Genomic DNA, 27,803 nt, shown 5'->3' with positions numbered 1-27,803 from the left:
TTATTATTTTTACACGACAACAATGTGTTATGATAATTTTTCAAGTCTGGTTCGACGCTGCTCTGAATACTAATGTTAATTCCTAAAGCGTTTTCCGATTGTGGTTAAAGTTGAACGGTTGGTCTGGTCAATGTCGGCTAGTCGAGTTTGTAACTAGTATGATTTTATTTTAATTTTGGTTTGTAGTAGTTGTAGATTCGAAATAAATTGATGACACAAAAAGAAAAAGCTAATTTATTTATGTTAATAATTGAAACTCATATATAATGACTGCTATTATTAGCCAATTTTAAAAAGCAGTTCTTCAATTTTTTTGATGAAAGAATTAGAGCTCTCCTTTTTATGTATTTACGAATTGATCTTATGATGAAATAACAACGTACCTATTCGAATAAAAAGGATATCAAACTTAAGACTGGTAATAGGACCTCTTGTGTGACCGCACGGGTAAGTACCAATACCCTGTCTGTTTCTGCCGTGAAGTAGTAATACGTTTCAGTCTGAAGAGTGGGGCAGGGCAGCCGTTGTACTGTAAAAAATGAGGCTTGAGAACTCATGTCTGAAGGTGGGTGGCGGCATTTACGTTGTTGATGTCCATGGGCTCCGTTAACAACTTAACACGAGGTGGACCGTGAGCTCGTCCACCCAATTAAGCAATAAATAAAAAAGAGACATGACGCTTTATTTATTTATCCAAAGAAATATTTTCTATAAACTAAAATTACGGTAACGAAAATACAACAAAAAAATGAGATAAAAATACGCAACACTGTCGAAAAAAAACAACCAAAAATGTTAAAGGTTTATTTTAAAACTTAAAATATCCCACAAACCGCACAACTCTCAATAGAATTAACGTTTTCTCGTAGAGATGACGGTCTATAAATATAATATTGCAACAACTCCCGTCTTGGCGCTCGTGGTAGCAGCGTGTTTATCTGTCGGCGCCGGCGCCAGATTACACCCATATAGGAATTAACAACCGACGGCCACAATTGCTTGGTCCGTGTTTTTTCCGCTTTCATTAATAGTCTAGTAAGTTGAGGCAATACCAACTTTTTTGTAATTAGAAGTCGATGTGAAATTACCACTGACTTGAAGACAAAATACGAAGATTTATCGAACAATATCATTAGATCATTTACTATGTATAATACAGGTTATTATTGCTCAAAATAGCCCATTGAGCTTCTGGCCGGATCTTCTCAGTGGGTCGCGTTTCCGATCAGGTGGTGGTCTTTCTAGGGCCAGTGTTAACAACACTCCCGGTTTAAGCCACATGAGCTCACCTACACGTTAGGGCGAAGCTGAAATAGCCTCTCAAGGCTATCAGTATATGTAGGGGAAAAAAATTGCTCACAAAAAGGACACAATAAAAAAACTAACGACCATTGTTATCAATTATGCCTTAGGATTGCGCCGGCGCCTCTAACCGTCGCCATCCATCCCACGCAATAGGACATTATAATGCAAATACAGAATTTAAATCATTTAAATGTATGTCTATTTTGATTTCATGTCAAGAATTTGACCTAAAATTTTGATAGTAATAAATTCAGATGGTTGTTTTGGTTGTAATTTCAAGTCGTAAGAATAACCTTAAGGAATTTTGCGTGATTTTCTGTATTGAAATCAACGAAATACTATAAAAACGAAGTGGTAACTGTATCATGCATATTTTGATCAACGTTTTTGTGTTATGTGAGGTAAAAATTGTAATGCACGTGATCATTCATATCCCAAAGTGAGTGGCGATATTCAAATTACCGATGTCTATGAGCCTCGGTAATTGCAACACCAGATCTATTATTTCATTTGTCCAATTCACACAATCGCCATTTAAAAAGTCGTTTGATTCAAAGAAGGACAACTATGTATCCTGCGTAATTGGGAATTTTACTACATACATATTGTGTATTTCAATTCATTCTAATGATTAAAATTTCTCGCGTTAAAAACTAACTTTTCAATCATCATAAAGTTATAAATAATTAGAGGTCCCGCAGTAGTCGAAATTCGACTATAATTAATTGGAATTGTATAATAAGATTGTACACTATTATGATTGTATTTTATACTTCTATAATCACAAATTTCGCCAAGGCTACACTATAAAAAATATTAATAAAGACAAACAATATCTAATCTATTCTCAATTTGACCACAGACGTCAAGAACAAAAGTTTTTTAAATAATTATAGTATGCATGCGTGTGTGCGTCAAATACATGGTATCTAGTGTGTGTAAAGTTTTCTTTATTGATTTAATGTATCTTTTATGCATTATTTAAAAAAAAAAATGTGTGCGTGTACTAGTGTACACACGTAAGAAGTGAAACTTCTTTATGGCCTTATTTTTCGAAAAATGATCTACATGCAACTTTCTAGAAATTGGTTAAATAAAGTTAAATTAGATAAAGTTTAAACAAAAGGATTTTATTATCATAGACATGAATACAAAAAAGTTAAATTAGATAAAGTTTAAACAAAAGGATTTTATTATCATAGACATGAATACAAAAAAGATGGCGCGTAACGGAAAAATGTGACGCGTAACCGAAAAATGTGACGGTAAATTTTTTTCCAACGCCGATAAAGAAGTTTCACTTCAAAATATTAGCATTGTGCACTTCTTCTCTATATTCTCTATAAGTGTGGAAAATTTCATACTCCTCCGTCCGCGCAATTTTCGTAAAAAGGGATACAAAGTTTTTGCTTCACGTATTTATATTTTTAGCAACGGCTTAATAATTTGAATAAATAAAAAAATACAAAAGTGGGTTGGAACGATCGACACAGAATATTAAATCTAAGACAAGTGAACGCTGCGCGCGCTTCCAGCAAAAGTGATCCGAGGTGGCGTGATGTCCCCGCTGGTCGGTCGGTTGCCCCTCCAGATGACGAGTTGCCCCTCCAGATGACGTCACGAGTCCACGTGAGTGCTCGTCGTCAATGGCTCCGCCCATCGACTTTGACTTAAGAGGAAGTCGCCTCTAATACGGCCTCTCCTGACTGGTGGACGTCCACGTTCACCTCGATGTCATGACCGTCTTCAATCTCTGACGATGCAGGACTCACTGTGTGCACAGCGTTGCTATCGGGGTGTTCTATGATATCGTCATAGAAATAGATTGTTTGCATTACAATCATGATTTTGGTACCATGAACCATTAGTAAAAGTTAGTAGTTCTTGTGAGCATTTTACATCACATTTCAGTGTGTTCATGTATAGTAGGCTCTTGTTGAGTTACGTTAGATGTACTGACGACACGGCACTGTTACCATATCGGGTGTATAATATACTGTGAGAGTAAAGTCTGGTTGACATGGCCAAGTTAACATGTCAAGCTAATACACTCGTAACGTGAACTGCGTTACCACGTCACACCTTTACGTGAACTTTGTTACCACGTCATAACATATACGTGAACTAGGTTACCACGGTACAACATCTACGTGAACTATGTTACCACGTAAATCTCTGCGTGAACTATGTTACCACGTTACAACATCTACGTGAACTATGTTACCACGTAAATCTCTGCGTGAACTATGTTACCACGTTACAACATCTACGTGAACTATGTTACCACGTAAATCTCTACGTGAACTATGTTACCACGTTACAACATCTACGTGAACTATGTTACCACGTAAATCTCTGCGTGAACTATGTTACCACGTTACAACATCTACGTGAACTATGTTACCACGTAAATCTCTGCGAGCATGCAGTCAACCCCAAGAATGTTTGACATTACGCGTCACTGGTGACTCAACTAGTGCCTGAACCCTACGAGGACTCGGCCTAACCTGACCTCCACCAAAAATTAAATCATCTCGTGAATCTGTAGACTAGCGTTCGCGAGTCAACCAGAGGGCCCATTATGCCCCGTATCATTATTAAAGTTCCGAGTTTGTCAGTCAGACCTCTGACCATCTTAATACAGAGCAACGATCTCCTGGCGCACTCGACGTATGAGGCAAAGCAATCTGATGCTAATTGCATAGCATTATAAAGAATATTGGCATACTCTAACTTTCGCGGACACAACGGCTTAAAGTCTTTTACGAAGTTACCCCACGTCCGGTCACTAGACAATCACACGTGTAACCAAGTACGCTCATCACTCTTAAGACAGCCCAAAACTCGTGACAAATACTCAGTGCCTTCCCAGTTAAGGATCTAGTCCATTCTACTTCCTTACACAATGTGTCTATGTATTGCACGGCAGGGTAAAACTTAGAAATAAAGTAACCATGAGCTCGATCTGAATTTACGAATCTAATGGATTCGGTTAACTTCCGTGCTGATGTGGTAGTTGCCTTTTTATTGTCACAACGCGTGGTGGAACTGTTTTACATCTATTCTCAAACGCGGGTACAATCGACACGGCGATGGAACAACACGGCGTCCCGTTTGCATGATCACCGACCTGGACAGTCGGACTGTTGTCTAATTGACGTATTGATGGAGTGTGCCGACTAGTAACATTTTGAACCCTTCGAATGTTATTTCCACCCATCGAAACTGAGCATTCAGTCTCCAGCATGTTCTATCGCGTCAATAAAAATAGACCGTAAGGTCGGTTGTGATAAAGTCGTTGAGCTAGTTACTTGGTGATTTATTACATTTCATAAGAGGGTATCCGACAAAAAAAATCTACTTCGCACCAAGAATCGATATCATTAACGCTGGGGTCAAAATTAGAAATATAAAAATGGTTCGACCTTACTTTGGACAGTGCACTTAATGCTCCGATGATCCTGTCTGTAGCGTCGTACGCGCGGGACTCTGACGGCGGCGGTGATGTGATTCCCAACGCCACCACGGGTCCGGCGCCACCACCGTCCGCGGTCGAGGGACGTGCGTCTTCTATCTGCGACCCTAGCGGGCTCGACTCACGCGCAACGTTCACATTTGAGTTTTAAGCAATTAAACGCGCCAATATTATTCTCCAATATTGGTCTCGAACATTCGGCGAATGCGAGCGTCCTCCTACCCTGCTTCCAGTTACACGTATATCGGTCATTACGTTGTTAATTTAATGCAAATTTTAAAAATAAACTGTACGCCAGGATAACCCAAAAGCGGATAGGGCACAAGCCCTATCCCACTTCTGATTTTAGCAACGGCTTAATAATTTGAATAAATAAAAAAATACAAAAGTGGGTTGGAACGATCGACACAGAATATTAAATCTAAGACAAGTGAACGCTGCGCGCGCTTCCAGCAAAAGTGATCCGAGGTGGCGTGATGTCCCCGCTGGTCGGTCGGTTGCCCCTCCAGATGACGAGTTGCCCCTCCAGATGACGTCACGAGTCCACGTGAGTGCTCGTCGTCAATGGCTCCGCCCATCGACTTTGACTTAAGAGGAAGTCGCCTCTAATAATATATAGATTCAATTATAATAATTGTACTGATTTTTTTTATGTTTTATTTTGTCCTGTGAGCAAAGTTGATGTGAAATGAAGCATTGAATGAGAACTGAAACAAAACGTTCAACTAATATTCGTCAAAAACATTCAAAACAGAGACAATTCGCTCGCGGTGAAACTGCAACAAAAAGCGCTTTGTTATCATACGAAGGTACTCACATCCCCGTCGTCGAATTAATTGACGTGTATTTTTCAACAATACGTCACACGTAACAACATGGCGGGTATGAATGCTTGCCTAATTGGAAAGCCTGTTTTTGTTTTTTTTACGAAATACCCTCGTTCGTATAACGAGGCCGTTCTCATGTATTTGTTGTCTCCGGGGCTTGGATTTTTGTTTGGAAAATATTTAAAAATCCGTTTATAATTTTGAGGTTAGGAAAATATTATACTAAAGTAAGGGATTTTTTTTGGAAAAACAAATGTCGATTACAATATTTATACTAATTATAGTAGTTCATTTCGTCTGTCAATCAGGACTTTCAAAATTGCACAAAACGCTTTTTTTTCGTCTTACCTAAGCTGGGTAGCCTTGAAAGGCTATGCCAGCGTAACCGAACGAGTAGGTGAGCTCACGGGCCTCAAACCTGACGAAATTGCTAACACTAACCCCAGCAAGAGCAGTGCTTCGCAGAATTTACCACCGGATCTGAAACGCTATCGACTGAGAAGATCTGGCGAGAAACTCAGTGAGCTGTGTTTGTGGGTTAATTTGCTCGTCGAGCCCTTCGTCGCAAGCGACGGGTTTGACGATAACGATGACGGGTGCTTGAGGTACCTAAAAGCACCGTTAGTGGATCGAGAGGACGTGTTTTGGGCGACATCAACTGTTTACCATTCGGTTCGGGTAGGATCGGGAAGGTACGCAAAACTCATTTTGATCTGAAGCGTATTCAAATGCAATCGCAACTTCCCCCCAGCTTAGTCGGGACGTCAAAAAATAGATGTATGTGTTCATTGGTTTATCCTTCGGCACGGCAATATATGGACATTATTTTTGTTTTAGTATTACAATTTTAAACAAACGATACACTACTATATAAAACGTTATATGAACATGTATAAAAACACATAGATATAATATAATATACAGTATTCATGACTACCCTCGCGCGGTTCATAAAAATGTGTAAGGTTTATGTATTCGTTTTTTTCGAAGTAACACGCCTGCGTAATGTATCAATTGCTTTCGTTTTTTTAGTGCTTTCTGTCGATTACTCCAATCGTAAACCTAAGTAATGGTAAAGAAAAAACAGTTTATTTATTTGCTGTATAATATCAAAAGTATATACGTAATAGCTATTTATTTTATTAGTATCAATCAGTATATTTATGGGTACACTCGATGCCTAAAAAAAATTCTTGTAAAATTAGTAATGCCAATGAAATGGTTAATGTTTTGTTAATTATAATATTTTATCACTTACGTTAATACTTCCAGTTAGTGTAATCATGCTTATCGCGCCTGAACATAGTTATTTAAATCTTTCTTTCTGTTGCTACAGATGAGCCGACGAGCTTAGTTACCGGATTTTTTTTCTTTTATTGCTTAAATAGGTGAACGAGCTCACAGCCCACCTGGTGTTAAGTGGTTACTGGAGCCCATAGACATCTACAACGTAAATGCCTCCACCCACCTTGAGATATGATTTCTAAGGCCTCAGTATAGTTACAACGGCTGCCCCACCCTTCAAACCGAAACAGTAAACGCATTACTGCTTCACGGCAGCAATAATATAATATGTGTGGATGTATGTGGGCATAATTCTTCCTTCATTGGACAAATACTGTCAGTTGTCACAGATAATATGATGGTGATTACGATTTCTCAATTTTCTGAAATTATAGTAAAACTAGTATGTTCGCGACTCCGTACTGCGCTGAGGTCCATTCAGTCGCTTTGAAATGCATTTTATATAAAACCATGTAATATAACCGTTGCGTTATTCAGAAAACTAATAGCGCCATCTATTAGTATTACTGTAAACGCGCGTGTTTTTTAAAATTTAGTAACTTTATATTAAAGGAAAATACCATAATACATTTTACTAGATAAGGATCAAGGGTCTTAGAAGAGAAGTAAAAAAAAAAGTTGCCCCATTCATTAGTTTTTGTTTGATGTGTCTAGTGTGCTTAGTAAGTTTTTTAAACTTTTTCGATAGCCTAAAAGTTAACTGATATATTTTGTATCCAGTTGGAACAGCGCCCCTAGCGGCAAACGCAGGCGAAAGTGAACGTTAAAAAACTCGCACTAAGCACACTCTGACATCAAACAATAGGCAGCTGTTAGCTAATCCCAGCCCTCCTAGCTGAGCCATTGCTCGCCCACCTGTCCTGGTGAAAATGGAAAGGCATCTGGGCCACCAGTAATACTTAAACATAAAAAAAATAAAAACTTATTTTATTTATAATGATTGAGACTTCACCGAGATTAGTACCTCTTTGGTTCTTAGTTAATGACGGATATAAAGATTCAAGACTGAGACAGCTTAATACAAAATGTCGAATAGTTAGGTAAAATGTACAAATACAGTTTTGCTCTGGTTTATGGCGAAATGTCTAGACGTTTCACCCTACTACTGAGAAATAATGTTTAAACTTTGCCATTCGATTTATTATTTCGAAGAATTTTGTTATAATGATAACATCCGAACTTCAATTTATGTAGGTAATTTAATGCTATTTTTATATTTTTTTATTATTTTTATATTATGATAACTACGTTAAAGCTGGTGGATAATTAATTTTATTACCTTCCGTCTACGCGGAAAATAAAGAACAAATTAGCCAAATACTTAAAGACTAAATATCAAATTTTACGTCAAGGTTCGTTTGACATTCGAACTTGTTATTGCATGCGAGGGACAAGTATATGCGATAAATCGCATCGGAAGCAGTTACTGATGTAGATAATGGTAAGATTAAAAAGATTTTTACTGGTGGTAGGACCTCTTGTGAGTCCGCACGAGTAGGTACCACCACCCCGCCTATTTCTGCCGTGAAGCACTAATGCGTTTCTGTGTGAAGGGTGGGGCAGCTATTGTAACTATACTGAGACCTCAGTACTCATATCTCAAGGTGGATGGCGCATTTACGTTGTAGGTGTCTATGGGCTCCCATAACCACTTAACACCTGGTGTACTATGAGCAGAACCACCCATATATGCAATAAAAAAAAATTATGTCTGCTAAGGTACACTTTAAAATTGTTAGGGATATATTATAATTAACTTTCTTCAAATGAACTACTGTTTCATTTCGTCCGCTATAACGCTGTTGTGAGAAAAATTATTCATCTATTTAAGGCTTTGTAACTATGGGGCCGCTGATATAAAACAGGGCACACTTAGGTCATTATTTATCGTAATATACGTAATTACTCAATAATGCGTTGTTAATATTCTTTACATGGCTTCCTCGTCTCCGAGAGCTGTATAATTAAAGATCATGTAATTATGTAGGAGTCTGGACGCCTTCCTATAAAAGACATTACATATAGTCTTCTTTTTATTGCGATCTAAATAGGGATCGGTTGACAAAATGGTCGTATTCTATTATAATGTATTACTTGTGTGATTTTTAATTAACTGACGAAAGCTGTGCCGTGTGCACGCGTAACGAACAAGATATTCTTCTTAAAATAAAATATTATGAACACAGAGTGACTACTTCAAAATATACTTATAAGGGTAACAAACGCTCTAATTTCGCTTGCACTTACTAGGCGTCACTATGAAATTAAGCCCACTGAGTTTCTCGCTGGCTCTTCTCAGTGGGTCGCGTTTCCGATCCGGTGGTAGATTCTGTGAAGCACTGCTCCTGCTAGGGTCAGTGTTAGCAACGTTCTCAGGTTAGAGCCTCGTGAGCTAATCTACTCGTCGGGTTACGCTGACCTCTAAGGTTACCACCTAAGGTAGAAAAAAATATTAAGATAATAAGATCAGCGAATGTAATCAAAATTTTAAAACGTTTCAGTACGTGCTCGTAAATGCTGATAACTAAAAATATATTTATATAATTGAAATTAAATCGAATCCACACCATAGCAAAGGTGACTAATGCGATCTCACTAGCAGCACCACGAGAACGAGACCATCTTTATAAAATTAATTAAAAAAATCTCAAACTGCTAGCTCTGAGGAGCGCTATAATAGACGTTAAGCCACTACTACTTTGGAAATAAATAAATAAAAACGTATTTTATGTTTTTAATCGCATGTCTCAAATCGTTTTGTTCCCCTACTGGAGCAACAAGATCGTCTAAGTATAGAATACAAATCAATGAGTATGTATTGGAAGCTAGAGAGGAACCGGATCTGTATCCTGTCGGTTTGTGCTTCCCGACGGCGACGGCGACGTTCGTCTCTTGAATAATTCATTTCACGGGTCGTGTGCGCACTCCGAAGAATGATCGCTTTCGGTTCAAACCAATTTGGCGAAATTGATTCTCGGGAGTGTCCGCTCTTATTGATGTCAACGTTGTCCTATTGTGCGCGAATGTCAAATCAATGTTGCGTTAAGAACGATGAGTACCGTTTAAAGCCGTTTCATTTAGACTTTTTTTTTATTGCTTAGATGGGTGGACGAGCTCACAGCCCACCTGGTGTTAAGTGGTTACTCGAGCCCATAGACATCCATAACGTAAATGCGCCACCCACCTTGAGATATAAGATCTCCAGTATAGTTATAACGGCTGCCCCACCCTTCAAACCGAAACGCATTACTGCTTCACGGCAGAAATAGGTATGGTGGTGGTGCCCACCCGCGCGGACTCACAAAAGGTCCTACCACCAGTAAGTTGAGTATTTTTTTCAGTTTAATATAATTTATTTGAATCGACGTTAATTTGGTAAATTATTCATACAATTATGTGTTTAATGATGTTGTAGCGCGACTGGTAAATCTAGTATGCTGCTCTTTATGCTAAACAGTAGTTTTGAATTATTATGTGAGAATGGTCTAATGGTTTTATTAGTATTGCTTTTTACTCTAGCAATACAGCGACCGAGTGCGAGGATTTCCTGTGCCGTAAAATGTATTACATTTTTAATTGGGCGCGTGGTGTTATCGCATATTATATTTGTTTTCATTATTTGTCTATATAATATTGGGTTTCCCCGAAACTTATCGCTCGATTTGCGTAAATTCTTTTTTGTTCGGTAAGGAAGTTCTCCAGTCGATCCCACAGAAACAAATTAACCCAAAGGTTATCAACGAACCAAAAGGTTATCAATCAACCAAAGTTGACTGTTTTTTTTTAAGTAACACTATGTGAAGCCGATGTTTTGCACCAATTAAATTTTTATTATATTGAGATTATGTTGATAAACAAGAATTCTTTGAACTATACGTTTTATTTTTAATAATTAATTCACACTCATTTACATACCGCATACAAGATGGCAAGAAGGAAGGATGTACAAAAGTGGCGCCATTTAGTGTTACACTATAAATAAGAGCAGAGCATACAGCCTAAAATCAATAAAATTTTATCCAATATATTATACCACTTATAAAATTATTGGGACCATAAGATTATTAAAAATTTTGAGATTACAATTTTTAAAATTTTGTTTTCACGTACATAACTAAGTATGTAATTATTTTTGGAAAGAACATACATACTTACTTCTTTTAATAACCATTTTTTTTTCTGGTACGATACAATTATAATTTTAAGTCAACGATAAACTTTTAAAGAAAAAATACCCGAAATACCTGATTTAAATAATCTGGATCAATTTGATGAAGGATTTTTATTCAATGTTTCAGCTAAACATGCAAACGTATTTCTTTGTTCTTTTTAGTTCTTGATAAACGTGTGAATTGCTCACGGCTCACTATCATATCGGTTCGTTTCCATAGAACTTTCTAGTAAGTGTATTTGGGTGGGCCGTATGCTCGTCTGCCTATACGGCAAAAATTATATAAGCTAACAGAGGTAAAATGTAACTTTTTAGAATTTAAGTGAGATAATATTAAAAATCCTGTAATGGAGCTACAAATTCCATGTGCTGTAGAAATAGCATCAATGGACGAGTAGTTGTTATTAATAAATAAATTCGTTGTTTACGGAAAATGTTTAGGTTCTTACATGTGTAGCATACATTTTATCAACGTTCGACATTATGTTTTGCAGGAAATAAGCAATATTCAGTCATTCCAATGACGTTTAGTTCACATATTATAATTTTGAAATAGTTATTTGTAATCGTAACGGGAAAATTAACGGACTGATTGATTTTCTATTCTATTCTATCAGCCTACAGACGTCCACAGCTGGACATAGGTCTCCCCCAAGCCTCGCCACAACGATCGGTCCTGCGCTGTTTGCATCCAGCGGATCCCCGCGATCCCTGATAGGTCGGTCCATCTTGTGGGAAACCTACCCACGCTACGTCTTCCGGTACGCGGTCGCCATTCAGCAAGTCTTCAGCCCCAACCGTCATCCGTTCTACGAGCAATGTGCCATGCCCACTACCACTTCAACGTCGCAATCCTGATTCATATCTGCTAAAACCAATGCGTTTCGGTTTGAAGGGTGGGGTAGCCGTTGTAACTATACTGAGACCTTAGAACTTATATCTCAAGTTGGGTGACGCATTTACGTTGTAGATTTCTATGGGCTCTGCTAACCACTAAACACCAGGTGGGCTAAGAGCTCGTCCACCCATCTAAGCGATAAATTAAAAAAACTTACGTGCCCATCATGCATGCTTAAGTCATACAAACTTAATGCGACAAAGTCACATGGGCTCTGAAACGGACCCGACGTACTCGTGTTGCATATTATGCAGCTATATAGGTCGCTCGTAAAATTGTTTGTTTAGTCCGCCCACAGTTACAAACGATGTCGGTGCTCATACGATGGGAAATACGCTGTGAGGATCTAAAAATGGTGTTGAACGTCACTACGAACCTTAAAATTAAAAATGCTTATTTCTGTGCTTAAGCAGTAATGCGTTTCAATTTGAAGGGTGGGGCAGCCGTTGTACTGTAATTTGTAATTTATGTTGTAGATGTCTATGGGCTCCGGTAACCACTTGACATCAGATGGGACGTGACCTGGTCCACCCACTTAAAGCAATAGAAATAAAAACTCAATCCTAGAAATACGAAATTATCGAACAGAAAAGTGAATATAGCAATACGTAAATGTTTCCTTTTTTTTTATTGCTAGATGAGTGGACGAGCTCACAGCCCACCTGGTGTTAAGTGGTTACTGGAGCCCACAGACATTTACGACGTAAATGCGCCACCCACCTTGAGATATAAGTTCTAAGGTCTCAAGTATAGTTACAACGGCTGCCCCACCCTTCAAACCGAAACGCATTATTGCTTCACGGCAGAAACAGGCAGGGTGGTGGTACCTACCCGTGCGGACTCACAAGAGGTCCTACCACCAGTAATGTTTTTAGGTGTAATATTTTGTGTTGTGCAATATTCTGAAATGTATAAGATAAAAGGAATAATAGATAACATTGAAGGTCAATAAGGTTATCATTTCGCATTAATAATAGAATCTATATATATAAAAATGAATTGCTGTTCTTAGTCTCGATAACTCGAGAACTGCTGGACCGATTTGGTTAATTTTGGTCTTGAATTATTTGTGGAAGTCCAGAGAACTTTCTCCTGGATTATCCTGCGCCACTCCTGCCAGCGTATTGAACTTCTGCCTCCGGGCCTTCTTCCGCATACCTTGCCTGTTACCAGCAGCTTCTCTAAATTGTCACCTCTCTTTCTGGCAATGTGTCCAAAGAACTCGAAACTCCTCCCCGCGTTAGCCCACTGAGTTTCTCGCCGGATCTTCTCAGTGGGTCGCGTTTCCAATCCGGTGGTAGATTCTGCAAAGCACTGCTCTTACTAGGGCCAGTGTTAGCAACACTCCGGTTTGAGTCCCGTGAGCTCACCTACACGTTAGGGCGAAGCTGATATAGCCTCTTAAGGCTATCAGCATAGGTATGAAAAGAAAAAAGAAAAAAAAAACCGCGCGCATATAATGCTGAGTCGCATCTGTGATACTGTACAGGCAATAGCTACCTATTAAAGACGAAAATGTATGTCGGTTGACGAACTTTGGCGAAAATTCTACCTAACTGTGTTACCTTTGTCTATTTATTATATACACACGACATGTTATAAACTTTTTACATTATTTCGTTATTCGTGTTAGGTTTTGTAATGCAGCTTTAAACCCTTGCATACAGAAAAACAGTGTTCTGTATCATTAACCTTTAATAGTTGAACTATGCCAACGAACATTGTATAAATATCATGCGCTTCAACCTACCCCTGTAAGCTTTATTTGTCTAAAACAGGGAACCGACCTCAATAGCAGAAAAATCGATTTTGTAACCTTTCAGAGTAAACGTTTCAAATCGTTCAGTTGTTAGATGTACCATACATACTTACCGCATGGATTGTAATGCTTTTTTAAATGATAATTCTTTTAGTATTTTTCTATTATATTAGACTTTATGGCGGGAATGCGTGGAGTGAAATGTTATTTGTTTTATTTTATCTATTTAGTGTTACTTCGGGTTTAAATGTGTACTAATGGTGGTTTATTAACTGTTTAATATCTGTGAAAGTGCACAAGTGTAGGAAAATGAAACAAAGCCACTGGACTTAACTTCTCGGGATCCTCTAAAAGGTCCACTGAAAAAATCTCAGTAAATGACCACCATTTTACTAAAATATATATATTTCATCCCATATCATATCATCTCATTTCATTTTATTTTATCTCAGTTGATTAATGTTTCAAATTAATCATCTTCATTTCATTTCACTCCATATCATTTTTCATAAAAATAAGAATATAAATTAAAATAATACATGACTAAAAAGTTTTAGTTCTTCTTCTTCTTCTTCTTCTTCTCTGTCGTTTCCTCATTACTGAGGGTCGTGACCACCTTGGTCCAGTTTTTGCACCAGCTTCCTCCAATGTTGCCTGCATTCGGCCTGCTTGATGCTTAATTAATAAAATCCCTTAAAAAAATCTATTATATATTCTGTTAATTCGTTTAGAAATATTAGTAAAAATTAAAATGTGGTTTTTGTAATAGAGAAATACATGATTAGAAACAGATGTTTAATGGTGTTTAAGTACATACTTACCACTATATATTATAGTGTATTTTATTACTGGTACTTTATTACTTCTACTACATTTATAAAATCAAACATCACTTGCAGTTGCTCATGTAAATCCCCATTTTCATACATCTTTTTTGAAAATCAATTGGCACCTTGCTGTGTAACACTTAGAATGTAGCACATAAAAAAATATAAAACTTCACAGAAATATTTTTTTCTGCAATGCAATTGAATACTTTAGCCCGTATATCAAAATGGCTTAGGCGAGGGGATCTTATAAGAACAATAGTCTATGTATAATATGGGGACATGCGGTGTTCTCGACCACCTATGTCATGTCTATATATGTCAATGTAACTTTATATTATAGATTTTAGGTTAATTGTACTAAGAGTATTATTTTTGATTGTTGCAGTGCTCCTGAGTGAAGCAATCCTGCCTGATGACGCATTAGAAGACAAAACTTTGAAGATCACGGACTTTGGACTCGCGAGAGAAGTTTACAAGACCACAAGGATGTCAGCCGCAGGGACCTACGCCTGGATGCCTCCAGAGGTGAATACCTTGGATCTTTTTTTATGTTTGTGGGATTACTGGTGGTCTGGAGGTCTTTCCAGTTTCACCAGGGCAGGCGGGCGAGCAAAGGTTCAGCCAGGAGGGGTGGAATTTGCTGACAGCTGTCCGAGCGCCTCCAAAGGAGACCTAACAACTCAAGGGCAGCTGCTTCGCGAATGAATCTACTATCTCGGAATCGCGACCCGCTGAGAAGATTAGGCTTTCGAAAACTAAGCAGGCTTAGCTTAGGTAGCACGTCGAACTCTTTGTCGAGCTCGACGAATACGGTTACCGAGGTCCCTAAGTCTGCTCCTGGTGTTAGAGCTGAAGGCGTCTAATGCAAGGATTATTGGATCCGTAAGGGTTGGGTACGTAAGGACGTGACTTTAGATCTCTGAAAACCAGAACTAATGCGTAGAGATGAAAGATACGTTTCCATTGATGACATTCCTCTACTATTGACGAAAATTCCTGTATATAAGAGCAAAGGATAATAAGTAGCCTAATAAGTATATTATTAGAGACTCTAACCTATCTCGGAAAATCTCCGTCAAATTGGACATGCTGTTTCAAATAAAATAGGCCAACAGCTAAAATTTAGAAGAATTCAGTTTATTCGTACTAAAACAAATTTACTGTTATGATTTTGTTTCGATATCAGAATGAGTATATCAGAGGAAATGTGAAAGTAGCAAATTAAGGAGCGGACGGTTAGCGTGGTATGGACATGTGATGCGTAGAGAGAAGATGCATGTGACTAGGAGATGTATGGAAATGGTAGTGCTAGGTAGAGGGGGAAGAGGTCGACCGAAGAAGACATGGATGGAGTGTGAGAAAGACGATGCGAGGGAGAGGGGAGTGAGTGTTGAGATGACGGCTGATAGAGGAGAATGGAAGAGAAAAAATTGCTGTGCCGACCCCACCTAGTGGGATCAGGTGGAGAAAAAAAAAGATCACCACAGACACAGACAACACTTAAATTTATATTTCTTTGATTTATATTCAATAAATAAACCTACTATTTAATATAATAAATAAACAATTTTAAACACATTTAGACAGTAGGAATGGTTGTTTAATTGATCAAAAAAATAATAGTTTGTAATTTTTTAATGTTACGCATATGAATTATTCATGTGAACACCTGGATGATTTTACTTTTTTTGTTGGTAACAATAACCTTGAAGTTACATTTACTTGAAGTATTTTATTATGTCATTTGAAACAGTACGATTAATGACACATTTGGTAGGCAGCGGCTTGGCTCTGCCCCTGGCATTGCTGAAGTCCATGGGCGACGGTAACCACTCACCATCAGGTGGGCCGTATGCTCGTCTGCCTACAAGGGCAATAAAAAAAAAAAATTTGCTAAATAAAACACAACTTGTCTTAAATATAAATATATTGGGTGGTAATAAAACACAGCCATAGATTTTTTTTATTCAATTTAATTCATATTTCATTTTGATATAGGTACATAGCTTATATTACAACTTAGAATCTACTTATACCTTAAAACTTATATCTCAAGGTGGGTGGCGCATTCACGTGGATATTTTGTGGACCAGCTCACACCTGTTAGCTATAACTTACCAGTAAACGGCTTTAAATCACCTCATTTGCATATTAGTTGAGTTCACAACTAGTGATCCATCACCATCACCACCATAGATTGCAATACATTCCGTTTAGTGTAGTATTTTTTTATGTTTTTTTTATATATATCTCTAAATATAATTGTTTTATCTTTTTACACAACGACTAGTAAACCTCCACTTGCTTTTCAATTTGTTGTTACAATCATTACGCTTTAAGTTCTTTTTCTAAAATTTCTCTCAGTAGTATCTTCTAAAATAAGTGCCATTATCTGTACTTCTGTACCAATTATTACGTAGTCACAATGATTGACAGCACTCGTCCCATTACAAAATACACAGCCAACAATTAAGTCAGTAATGTTAATATGTTTTAGTTCACGGTCGCATATACCTGTGTGGGCTTGCATTTCGAACATTCGAAGTCTCTCTCTACGTTTGCTACGCTATCATTTCACTAGCAGGCGTGCTTTTGTGAATACATGCAAATAATTTGACGAGATAATTTTGGGCCATACAATCTGAGTGTCAGTGCTTTTAGGGGCCCTGGTTGTGTATTTATGTGTGTTATGTGAAAAATAATAATTTGCTTTTATGTTAGCGGGAATTCTCACGCTCAAATCAAATCATAACTTTTTTAATTAAAAAATATATATTTAAAAAGCAATAATAATTTTTAAATAAAAAAAAAGGATTTTTTTGCTGTTATGGGTTTACGAGCTAACGGCCCACCTGGTGTTAAATGGCTACCAGAGTCCGTAGACGTCTATAACGTAAATGCCGCCAACTACCTTGAGTTAAGAGTTGTGAGGTCTCAGTTGTAACGGTACAACGACTGCCCCACCCTTCAAACCGACAAAAATAGGCAGGTCGGTGGTTGGTACCTTGCCGTGCGGACTGACAAGGCGTGCTACCACTAGTAATTTTAATGAGTACGTAATTATGATTCCAGGTTATAAAGAATTCGACGTTTTCACACGCTTCGGACGTTTGGTCATACGGGGTGCTTCTCTGGGAGCTGCTCACGGGCGAGACCCCTTACAAAGGCATCGATGCACTAGCGGTGGCCTATGGGGTCGCAGTCAACAAACTAACGTTGCCTATACCGAGCACCTGTCCAGAGCCCTGGAGGAAGCTGATGGAAGGTGAGTTTCTTTGTATGCAGAAGATGTAATTGTCCCGTTTTGCTGTTGTTTCATCAAAGTGATATTCGTTGACATTTGAAATTTGTGCTGACTACCGTCGTATTTTTTTAATAAAAATATTTCTAGATTTTACCTCTCATTTCACATATGAAACCGTAAAAGTAATATTAATTATGTCTACTTGTGGTATGATATGTGTGTGGCTTGTGAAAACTGAAAAAAAAAACAATTAATCGAGTCTATTAATGTAAAGTAAATAATCCCCATCTCGAGATTGTAAGATCGAAATATCAAGTATATCGGTAATAGTTATTTTATGCAAATCGAACTGAATGATTTATTTACGGTAGAAATAGCCAAGACAGAGGTTAGCCTGCGGGCTCTAAATGTCTTTGCCTCATTAAAACTGGCTCTTTAGTCTTAATAAGTAATTTTTATGGGATTTTTTTTTCGTTTGTACAATTTGGACTTCGTTGTTGACGTAAATATACATATTTTTTTTATGAAAAAAAAATAATAATTGACTTACTACATTGGTATTGGTAACACTAAAGTCAATGGCTACTACTGAGCAAAACAAAAAAGAAAATCGGTTGCCGAACAAATGACGAAATGGGTCTGAACTATTTTGCCTTTGCCCGTGCAATATCAGCCCCTGTGGAGTAGAAGTTAAGAAAGTTTCACTACTAAATTAAATAAAAATAATCACCCATAAGCGCATTTCGCCTATTTTTTTTTTTACACACGTTTTGATTCATATATTTTCGGGTGATACAACTATGCAGCCCCAGCTTCCTCGAGCTACTTATAATATTTCTTCTTTTTTTTTCTACCTAAGCTGATAGCCTTGAGAGGTTACGTCAGCGCAACCGGGCGAGTAGGTGAGCTCACGGGCTCAAACCTGACGATGTTGCTAACACGAACCCTAGCAAGAGCCGTGCTTCGCAGAATCTACCACCAGATCGGAAACGCGACCCACTGAAAAGATCGGGCGAGAAACTCAGTGGCCTATATTTCTTCATCATCCGCTTTACACCTGGAGAGAAGCGAGCTCGTCCTATTTTGAAATTCCTATTGTTCCTATTGTCCTATTCTCTTCAGCGTGCTGGCATTCCAATCCGCGAGAGCGGCCGCTCTTCCCCGAAATACTGGACCAGCTGGAGTTGATCAGGCAATCAGAATTTACGAGAGCCCCCCACGAATCCTTCCACACGCTACAGGACGGCTGGAGACTAGAAATTGAAGAAGTGCTCCGCGATCTTAGGAGAAAGGAGAAGGTATGGATTATATTTTGTTTTTAATTCTATTATATTCATCCAATTAAGTGTCCATTGTATTGATCCGTAGCACATAATAGTCGCAATTAGTAACGGTCAGTATTGTCGGTAGACATCTGTAATATTTTTTGATTTAGGACTCTCAATGAACATTAGTACTAGCAACAGTAGGGTAAAATGTTTTTCAGTCGATTACGTGACGTTTGAAAGTCGCCATTATTAAAATATTTTAAAGCGGATAAACTTTTGAGATATTTAATAGATACATAAACAAACAAATACACAATTGTTTCGGTAACTCTACATATTATACTAAAATACTAACTACTTTTTTACTGGTGGTAGGACCTCTTGTGAGTCCGCACGGGTAGGTACCACCGCCTCGCCTATTTCTGCCGTGAAGCAGTTATGCGTTTCGGTTTGAAGGGTGGGGCAGCCGTTGTAACTATACTGAGACCTTAGAACTTATATCTCAAGGTGGGTGGAGGCATTTACGTTGTAGATGTCTATGGGCTCCAGTAACCACTTAACACGAGGTGGGCTGTAAGCTCGTCCACACATCTAAGCAATAAAAAAATATAAAAAAAACAATGTAGTGCTTAATGTTAAATTGAAATACAGGAGTGGTTAAAAATATTTTCATTTCAGTTAATGACTATGACTTATCTTTTCCTGTGAGTCTTGACAATAGTAATGAAAACCCAAGGTGGCAGCGACATGGTTATGTTGACATTGCTGTTGTCCACTAGCCGCGATGATTACTTCGTCAAGTGGACCGCTCGCCCTCTAGCCAATTATTGGTGGCGGTGATTTGTAAAAAAAAATGTGGCATATCTCATTTTCTCTCAGGCTAAATCCTATACATACATATATGTATATTATATTCGTCTGGTTTTTAATGTATGTTCGTACCAAATTTCAAATTAATTCTAAAGAAATTAACACTTCAAATTTATATTAAAGTTGTGTGAACATTACTTTGAATATTTAAAGGACTCTTGTTGCAAAGTTCTTCATTGAATGCCGTAAGCCAAATTTAGGCACGCCTTATTTGGTATAGTACCTTAGAAAAGAAAATAAAAACATAAACCAATGAAAATCCTTAATAAAATAAATAAAAAAATTCTACCCTGATTATTGTGAAATACGAACTCGATAAAGACGATATCATACGTATATCATTAATAAAATGTATTTATTTTTTCCCTTTGTAACGCTTTCGTATAGGAATACAAAACCATAGAGGAGGTTAGTGGTGTTATTGACGTTGTTCATAATGTGTTTATTATTATTTTCGTGACTGCTATTTTTCGTCTCTTATTCCCAAAGATTACGTTTATTTGTCTATCTTTATGTTATGAAGTGGCGCTTTGTATGTCCTTTATATTTCCTCTGTTATGTTTCTTTTGACTGACTTTGATTTCTGCATTTTTTAACATTCTTAAAGGCTTATTACACTTGGCTAAATTTAGTCGACTGAATTCAGAAGCAAATTTAGAAGCAAGTTAGAAGCTTCTGAATACACTGTTCTTAATTCAGTAATATTTATTGCTGGGCGGAAAGTTAGCAAATATGAACACTATTAGTGATTTAGAACTAGTATTAGCAGACTTCAGAAATTATCTACGAATGGATTCGAGATCGTTTGACCTAATATTAACCCTTGTGACACCGTTTATTCAAAAGCAGGATACTATCCTACGATACTACGATAGTCAATTATATATCTATTATATAACTATTACATATCTAATTCTATGATAGTATAAGTCCAAAAGAAAGATTGGTTGTAACATTAAGATTTCTTGCAACAGGAAATTCGTATCAAGATTTAAAATTTAGTTCTTCTTTAATATCCCAACCCCTGCTGACAAAAATAATCTCTGAAACAGGTCGGTCTATATATAAATGTCTGGCACATTAAATAAAGGTGACTGAAATAAATACTTTTCGGTTGTAAAAAACAAACTTAACCGTCCTTACGCACGGAGAGCTATGGGACGACTGAAATCATTAAGTAACTAAATGCGATTACACCTTCCTAAATGCGTTTCCAATTGGGCTTCTAAATGATTTACTCAGTCAGAAACCATCCTTGCTACTGAATTTAGTAGGCTAGTTTACTGAATGCTATTACACTTCACTGAATTCAGTCGACTAAATTTAGCCAAGTGTAATAAGCCTTTTAGAGCAAATAAGTAAGCACTTTATATTTTCTTTTTTTTTTGTCATACATAAACAATCTTCTAACATTTCACTGTCTTTATTTCAGGAGTTGAGATGTCGCGAGGAAGAACTAACCCGGGCCCAGCTCCAACAGCGACTGTTGGAGCAGAACTTAGCGCAGAAGGAACGCGAGCTGGAGATGAGGGAGATAGACTTGGCCGCGCGGGAGCTCCACATCCTGATATTCGCGAGCAACATGCCGCACAACCAGCCGCCGCAGCCTAACAAACGGAAAGGTCAGGGGATCCTTGTATCTATACACTAGCTGACCCGACAGACTTCGTAGTGCCTCAATCGATAAATAAAAGACCTAAGCTTTTATATAAAATAAATTTAAAACAAACAAAAGGAATCCGTCCGACGGGGGACACATCAAAGGAAAAACATAATTGTTATTTTTATTTAATTCCGAGCATTTTCATGTTTATCTACCTTCTGAACCTTCTCTGGACTTTCACAAATAATTCAAGATGAAAATTAGCCAAATCGGTCCAGCCTTTCTCGAGTTTTAGCGAGACTAACGAACAGCAATTAATTTTTATATATAAAGATAGAAGATAGATATGGTAGTGATTGCTGTCTGTCTCACTTGAATGTATAATCTCTTCCGTCAGTGTTACTAAAATACGCAGTCTAGGGTTATCAATTTTTTTTATTGCTTAGTTGGATGGACGAGCTTACAGCCCACCTGGTGCTAAGCGGTTATCGGAGCCCATACAAGTCTACAACGTAAATGCCGCCACCTACCTTGAGATATAAGTTCTAAAGTCTCAGTATAGTTACAACGGCTGATAGTTACAACCTTCAAACCGAAACGCATTACTGATAATAGACAGGGTGGTGGTCCTACCCGTGGGGACTTACAAGAGTTCTTACCACCAGTAAAAAAACAAATGTATCGGTTCAATAAAATAATTGTTTCTCGTTACAGGCAAATTCAGTAAAATCAGGCTCCTAAAGAAGGACACGATATCGTCTCCACTGGACTTCCGGCACACGCTGACCGTGCGGCCCAGCGACGACGAGTCCAGCCACAAGCAGTTGCTGGCCGTCGCGCACGACACGCCGCCCGGCTCGCCCGCCATCGTGCGGGCCATAGCGCGTCAGTGTTGCCATGCTAGCTCACTTTTTTTTTCCTACCTATGCTGATAGCCTTGAGAGGCTACTTCAGCTACGCCCTAACGTGTATAGGTGAGCTCACTGGGTTCAAACCGGAGTGCTGCTAACACTGACCCTAGCAAGAGCAATGCTTCGCAGAATCTACCACCCGATCGGAAACGCGACCCACTGAGAAGATCCAGCGATAAACTCAGTGGGCTGTGTCTATGGGTTAATTCGTCGTAAGCGACGGGTTCGACGAGGACGGTGACTGCTAAACTAATGATAAATCGCTCGCTGAGTCTCTCAGCGGGTCATGATTCCGATCCGGTAGTAGATTCATTCGCGAAGCAGCTGCTCTTGAGTTGTCAGGTCTCTTTCGGTGGCGCTCGGGCAGCTGTTAGCAAATCCCACCTCCTCCTGGCTGAGCCGTTGCTCGCCCACCTGTCCTGGTAAAACTGAAAAGGCCTCCGGGCCAACAGTAATCCTTTAATCCTAAAAAAAACGTCTGTAAAGCTAGAATGGTCAAATGGGCAGAATCACTAAAATTTTTAATGAAAATTTAGTGCTTTTTAAGCGCTAATTTAGTGCTGCAAAATCAAATTTTACGCCCAAACAGGATAATCAAAAATTATAAAACTGCTAGCTTATAATTAAGCTAGCATTGTACTGCTGGTTATAACGCTCATAGTGTTGAGCAAAACCACATGATAGCATTCATAATTAAGTGCTCATTAAGTGCTTGCTCACTGTTCATAGTTTTTTGACAATACACTAGAAGCTTTCGTCGGTCCTACAAATAGTATTTTCCATTACAGTGCCAGCGGACGGCGTGAAGGGCAAGACGTGGGGTCCGTCGACGGTGCACCAGCGGTCCCGCTCCCGCACGCAGCTCCCCCTCCCCCTGCCCCTCCCCCTGCCGCCCCCGCCCCGCGTGCCCCGCGCCCGCTTCAGTCTGTCGGCGCCCGACCTGCCGCCCGCCTCGCGACCAGGTAACCTGCTGCTGGCCGTGGTGCAGCGCCACCACCACCACTACGACGCGGTGTTCGACCAGCCCTGCCTCGCCCTGGCCTCCGACACGACGCGACTCCTGCGCGACCAATAGTTTGGGCTGCACTTTTGTTTTGCATTAATCTAGATGGCACGCGACTGCTGACGTGATGTCACGGGCGCCGGCGACCTCTGGCCGCTCCTGCCCCTCGGTGTTGCCATATATATAACTTGTTTCTCACATCAGCCGCAATGTGCTACTCTTGATATAAAAAAATATATAAAATATATTAAGAGTCAAAAATTCTGTCACAATGTAATAAACAGTAACTAATGAAAAATTGCAACATAATAAATTTAACGATCTCAATTTTAGGAAGTAACAATATACAAAAGTAATTATCGGTAGCATTAATGATTAAAAGATATGTGATTCTGCACACCTCGTATTGATGTGGGAAGTCCGTCGCCCCAGTGCAAACATCGACATAAGCGAAACGATGTACAAACAATGTTGCCATACTTAATACATATCATTTTTACTAACACATTCCTGTGATGCATTTGACGGCGAAACAAAATTCTACCCCAAACTATAACGATGATATTTCTAACGAACCTACGAAATAATCTTTTTCGCTTCGATACTTAGTTAAAAACTCGTGTTTAAGGCGTATTTACTATACTAGTTATCATGGTAGAGTTTAGTAGAAATAATGGTGTCTTTTAGAATATAAAAATGAATGCTACTTTTGAGTTAAGATTTATTATATTATATGAAACTATTAATAAAATTTAAATCTTGTAATTCACTCAAAAGTAATTAATATTTATTATATTTTACTATACATTGCTGGGCTAATAATTTCTTTCGTGTAAATAGTTGAGTTTAGGTAAGGCGGTAGTTTTTATTTAAAAAAATTAAAAGACTCGTTAGATTTTAAAATGTCCAGACTTGTACTGCACCTGGCGCTTGAGAGCTTATACCATCGTCTACAAGTAGACAACGTGCCGCAGCCACTTGGCTCAGCGCCGATTTCATCTCTATTGCTGCGTCTTGAAGGCTCAAATCACAAACGTTGTCGAAGCCAGTCCAGTCCAGACAGTTTTATTTTTAAATTTTAGGCTTAGTTAGATCTCTAGGGATCGAGGTAGAAATAAAGACTTGGATTATTATTGTATAAAAAACTTTCCGACTGAAAAAAAAACTAGTAGGTTCTTGCCAAATTTCGTCTGAATGGAGAATACCACGAGTGCGTCGCAACTTAAAAAAAATAATAAAAAAAATATGTAAAAAATAGGTGGGCGACATATTTGTTGTATTCACAGAGTTGGGTGAATAACACATTTGGTTTGACTCGTGAGAAATTTGTGGATAATTTTTTTAAATTATTGTCATCAAAAAATACCATTAACCGACATAAAATAGTATTCACATGAATGTGAATAAAATAAAATTTAAATTTTATGATATAAGTTGTATTATGAAAAACTACCCACAGTAGTAGCGTTTGTTAAAAAAAAAATTTGCTCAGTAAAAAATTTGAAAGTATACCCACAGTATTAAAAATGACTTGACCACACCATAGATGTGACCACATCATAGTTTTTTTTTTTTTAGTTAATCAAAGAATAGGATGCATAAGATTTAGAAATTATATAAATTTTTCCGTGTCAAACTACATGTTGTTGACAAGTAGTAATAATTAATACGGATAACTTTTGGTTCTCTTGCTGCTCGCGAAGGAACTTCTCAGGACAGCTTGCTCTACCCCTGTGAGTATTCCGCGCTGTTACCGCAGCGACTTGAAACGCGTTCATTACAATTGTTATTAAACAATAAAATATAGGGTAGTTTAAAAAAAAAAGCACTAGATTAATTCAATTCGTAATTGAGAATGAGTTTCAAGTCGGAAATGTCACAAAAATCCATATCATTTGTATTGGATTTTTTTTTCATTACTGATCCGTGACGGTAGTTTAATATTAGTGAACGTATTTTTTTTTTTTTAGTTTTAGAAAGGAATTGATTTGTATAAACAAAAATAGATTAGAAATGTCGTTGTTTGACTCGTGTGATACTCAGTGCGTGTTTTTTTTTTTTTGTAATGTAGTATTTGACTTGTATTTTTTTTTGTAAATTGTAAGCATTTGTTTTCCAGCCATTTATAAACTATGCATGCTTAGCAGTTCATAGTACTATGCTACGTATTCTCGACGCAGTGCAGTTTTATTTTTTCCTGTATGATATGTATCTGTTGTACTTACTTATTTGTTAGTTATCATGTTTTTTTATTATTATTTTTTCGCTTTGTTTTTTTTTTAAACACCATGTCATTTAAGGCACGCTTTCAAATGTTTACAATACGACTATTATTTTTCTCTAATGCATTTTTTTGTATTTGGAAGTCTATGTGATTTTCATAATTATATTTAGCTCTCTCTTTTGACAAATTTAGGAAAAGGATTCTTTGTTTTTTGCCTTAATTATTTTCACATAGGCTTTCGATTCGTTTATTTTTATTATTATTTTAAAGTAGTTTATATATAATGTATAGTATGTTATTAATTACCAGCTGTAACATCCGGCAGTAACAATGTTCCTCGCAGTGGTGGTGGATCGCGTTAATACACAAACACTAGAGGGCGCCTCCGTGCCTCGCCTGGAGGTCGTCCCAGTAAGACTCGTCCAAAATAATGTTAAAGAAAGTAAAAAAAAAAAAAACTGGTGATCTGGTACCTATTATAGTGAATAGATCCTCTTTATATATTACATATATCAAATAAACCTTTTCCATAAAATCGATTACGGTGTATTCTTTTAACATGGGACTACTAATCGATTAGTAACTAACACATCCCTATAACAAGAGTTTCCGACAAGGAGCCATAGAACTCTCGGACACGAGTGACATCGGTGGGGGAAAGAGAAACGCTTACGCTTATTACATACACTCTGTGGCTGTTCTAATTCGGGAAGTGGGAAAACTGGAATCTTAACATCTTTGATTAACAAGTAGAAGGAATTTTAAAGTGCTATTATGAATTAGTGAAGTTGTGTAAATGTAAGTATTTTAGATATATCTATTTTTTTTAATTAATATGACAAGTATAGCTTGATTTTATTGCATATATGAACTGTTGAGCATGTGTGGTTGTCGTCTGTAAACAAAACTTGCATGTGTAGTAACACTGAAGTTAAAAGTGTGTATAGCCGTTACCAATTACCATATTTTTTTTAAATCCTAATTTCCAGTTCTTTTTTTAGTTATGTACTTTAGTGATATATAAATTATTTTTCACTGTATATGTACAGAGAAAGTGTTGGAAATACTTGGCAGATGAATCTTCAATATTTGATATAATTTAACTGAAGTCGGTAAGGTAAAAGCACTAATGCTGGACATTGAACTAAAAGATGACACTTTAAAAAAAAATATATTCTAATAAGGAAACTAAACACTTAAATAACATTGCTATTAATGTTAAAGACACCTAGTACCATCTATGATACATTCTCAAAAGCTTGCGTACAGTGTTAGAAGCAAATTTCAAAATGGCATCAGTTGACAACAAACAATGTGAGCAGGTTGATGTTTTGCGCGTAATTCTTAGCGTTTTCCTTAAGCCATCTGACTTTTAACAGGTGTGATTTTGTCTTATATTTTTATAATTATTGGCTACTGTTGGTTTCGATATTATAAATGTATGAAATTATTGATTTATTAGGACCATTTCCTTGTTATTTTGGTTTGTTTTTGTACAAATTTTAAGTGGTGTTTACTATTAGTACCAAAAATGAATCAAAACCTAAAAGATGACACGTGTGTCTTCTACTAGGGTTACATCGAACTGAATTTGTTAGCTTAATTTTCTTCAAATTCAGCCTTTATGTTGTAAAACAAAAGTTTCAATCTGAGTTTCGTTCATTTTGCACGAGCCTAACTAAACGAAGACAGTGTCAACTATTAGGGTATACTAGATGTCAACTATTAGTATCAACTAATTTCAGCTTAAGTTTCGAGCACGATGCCGCCAGTAAAGGGTCAGATGTTTCAATACTCTGAAGCCAATATTGAAGAAGCCATAAAAGAATGTATATGTTTGAGGGTTTACTGGTGGCCCTGAGGCCTTTCCAGTTTCATAAGGACAGAAGGGGCGGAATTTGCTAACAGCTACCCGAGCGCCTCCAAGGGAGACCTAACAACTCAAGAGTAGCTGCTTCGCGAATGAATCTACTACCGGATCGGGATCGCGACCCGCTGAGAAGATCCGGCGAGAAACTCAACGGGCTGATGCTTAGGTTAGGTTGCACGTCGAACTCTTTGCCGAGTTCGACGAGTACGATTACCGGGATCTCTACTCCCTAGTGTTAAA

The 27,803-nt window shown here is 37.7% G+C and overlaps 1 protein-coding gene across 2 annotated transcripts in view; it reads left to right on the top strand.

Moving 5' to 3' along the window:
* The window catches only part of LOC101740276 (mitogen-activated protein kinase kinase kinase 11), a 64,876-nt gene that overhangs the window by 25,203 nt on the left and 11,870 nt on the right, over positions 1-27,803 (top strand). For both annotated transcript variants that reach the window (XM_038017217.2, XM_038017216.2), the window contains exons 2-7: positions 14,956-15,095; positions 17,643-17,835; positions 18,937-19,112; positions 21,385-21,574; positions 22,270-22,440; positions 23,255-23,428. In XM_038017217.2, coding sequence (XP_037873145.1) covers positions 14,956-15,095; positions 17,643-17,835; positions 18,937-19,112; positions 21,385-21,574; positions 22,270-22,440; positions 23,255-23,428 — 1,044 coding nt within the window. The remainder of the gene's footprint in view (positions 1-14,955; positions 15,096-17,642; positions 17,836-18,936; positions 19,113-21,384; positions 21,575-22,269; positions 22,441-23,254; positions 23,429-27,803) is intronic.

The sequence above is a fragment of the Bombyx mori genome, chromosome 18 (genome assembly GCF_030269925.1).
Source record: "Bombyx mori chromosome 18, ASM3026992v2".
NCBI lineage: Eukaryota > Metazoa > Arthropoda > Insecta > Lepidoptera > Bombycidae > Bombyx > Bombyx mori.
This window is presented reverse-complemented; position numbering and strand designations above follow the sequence as displayed.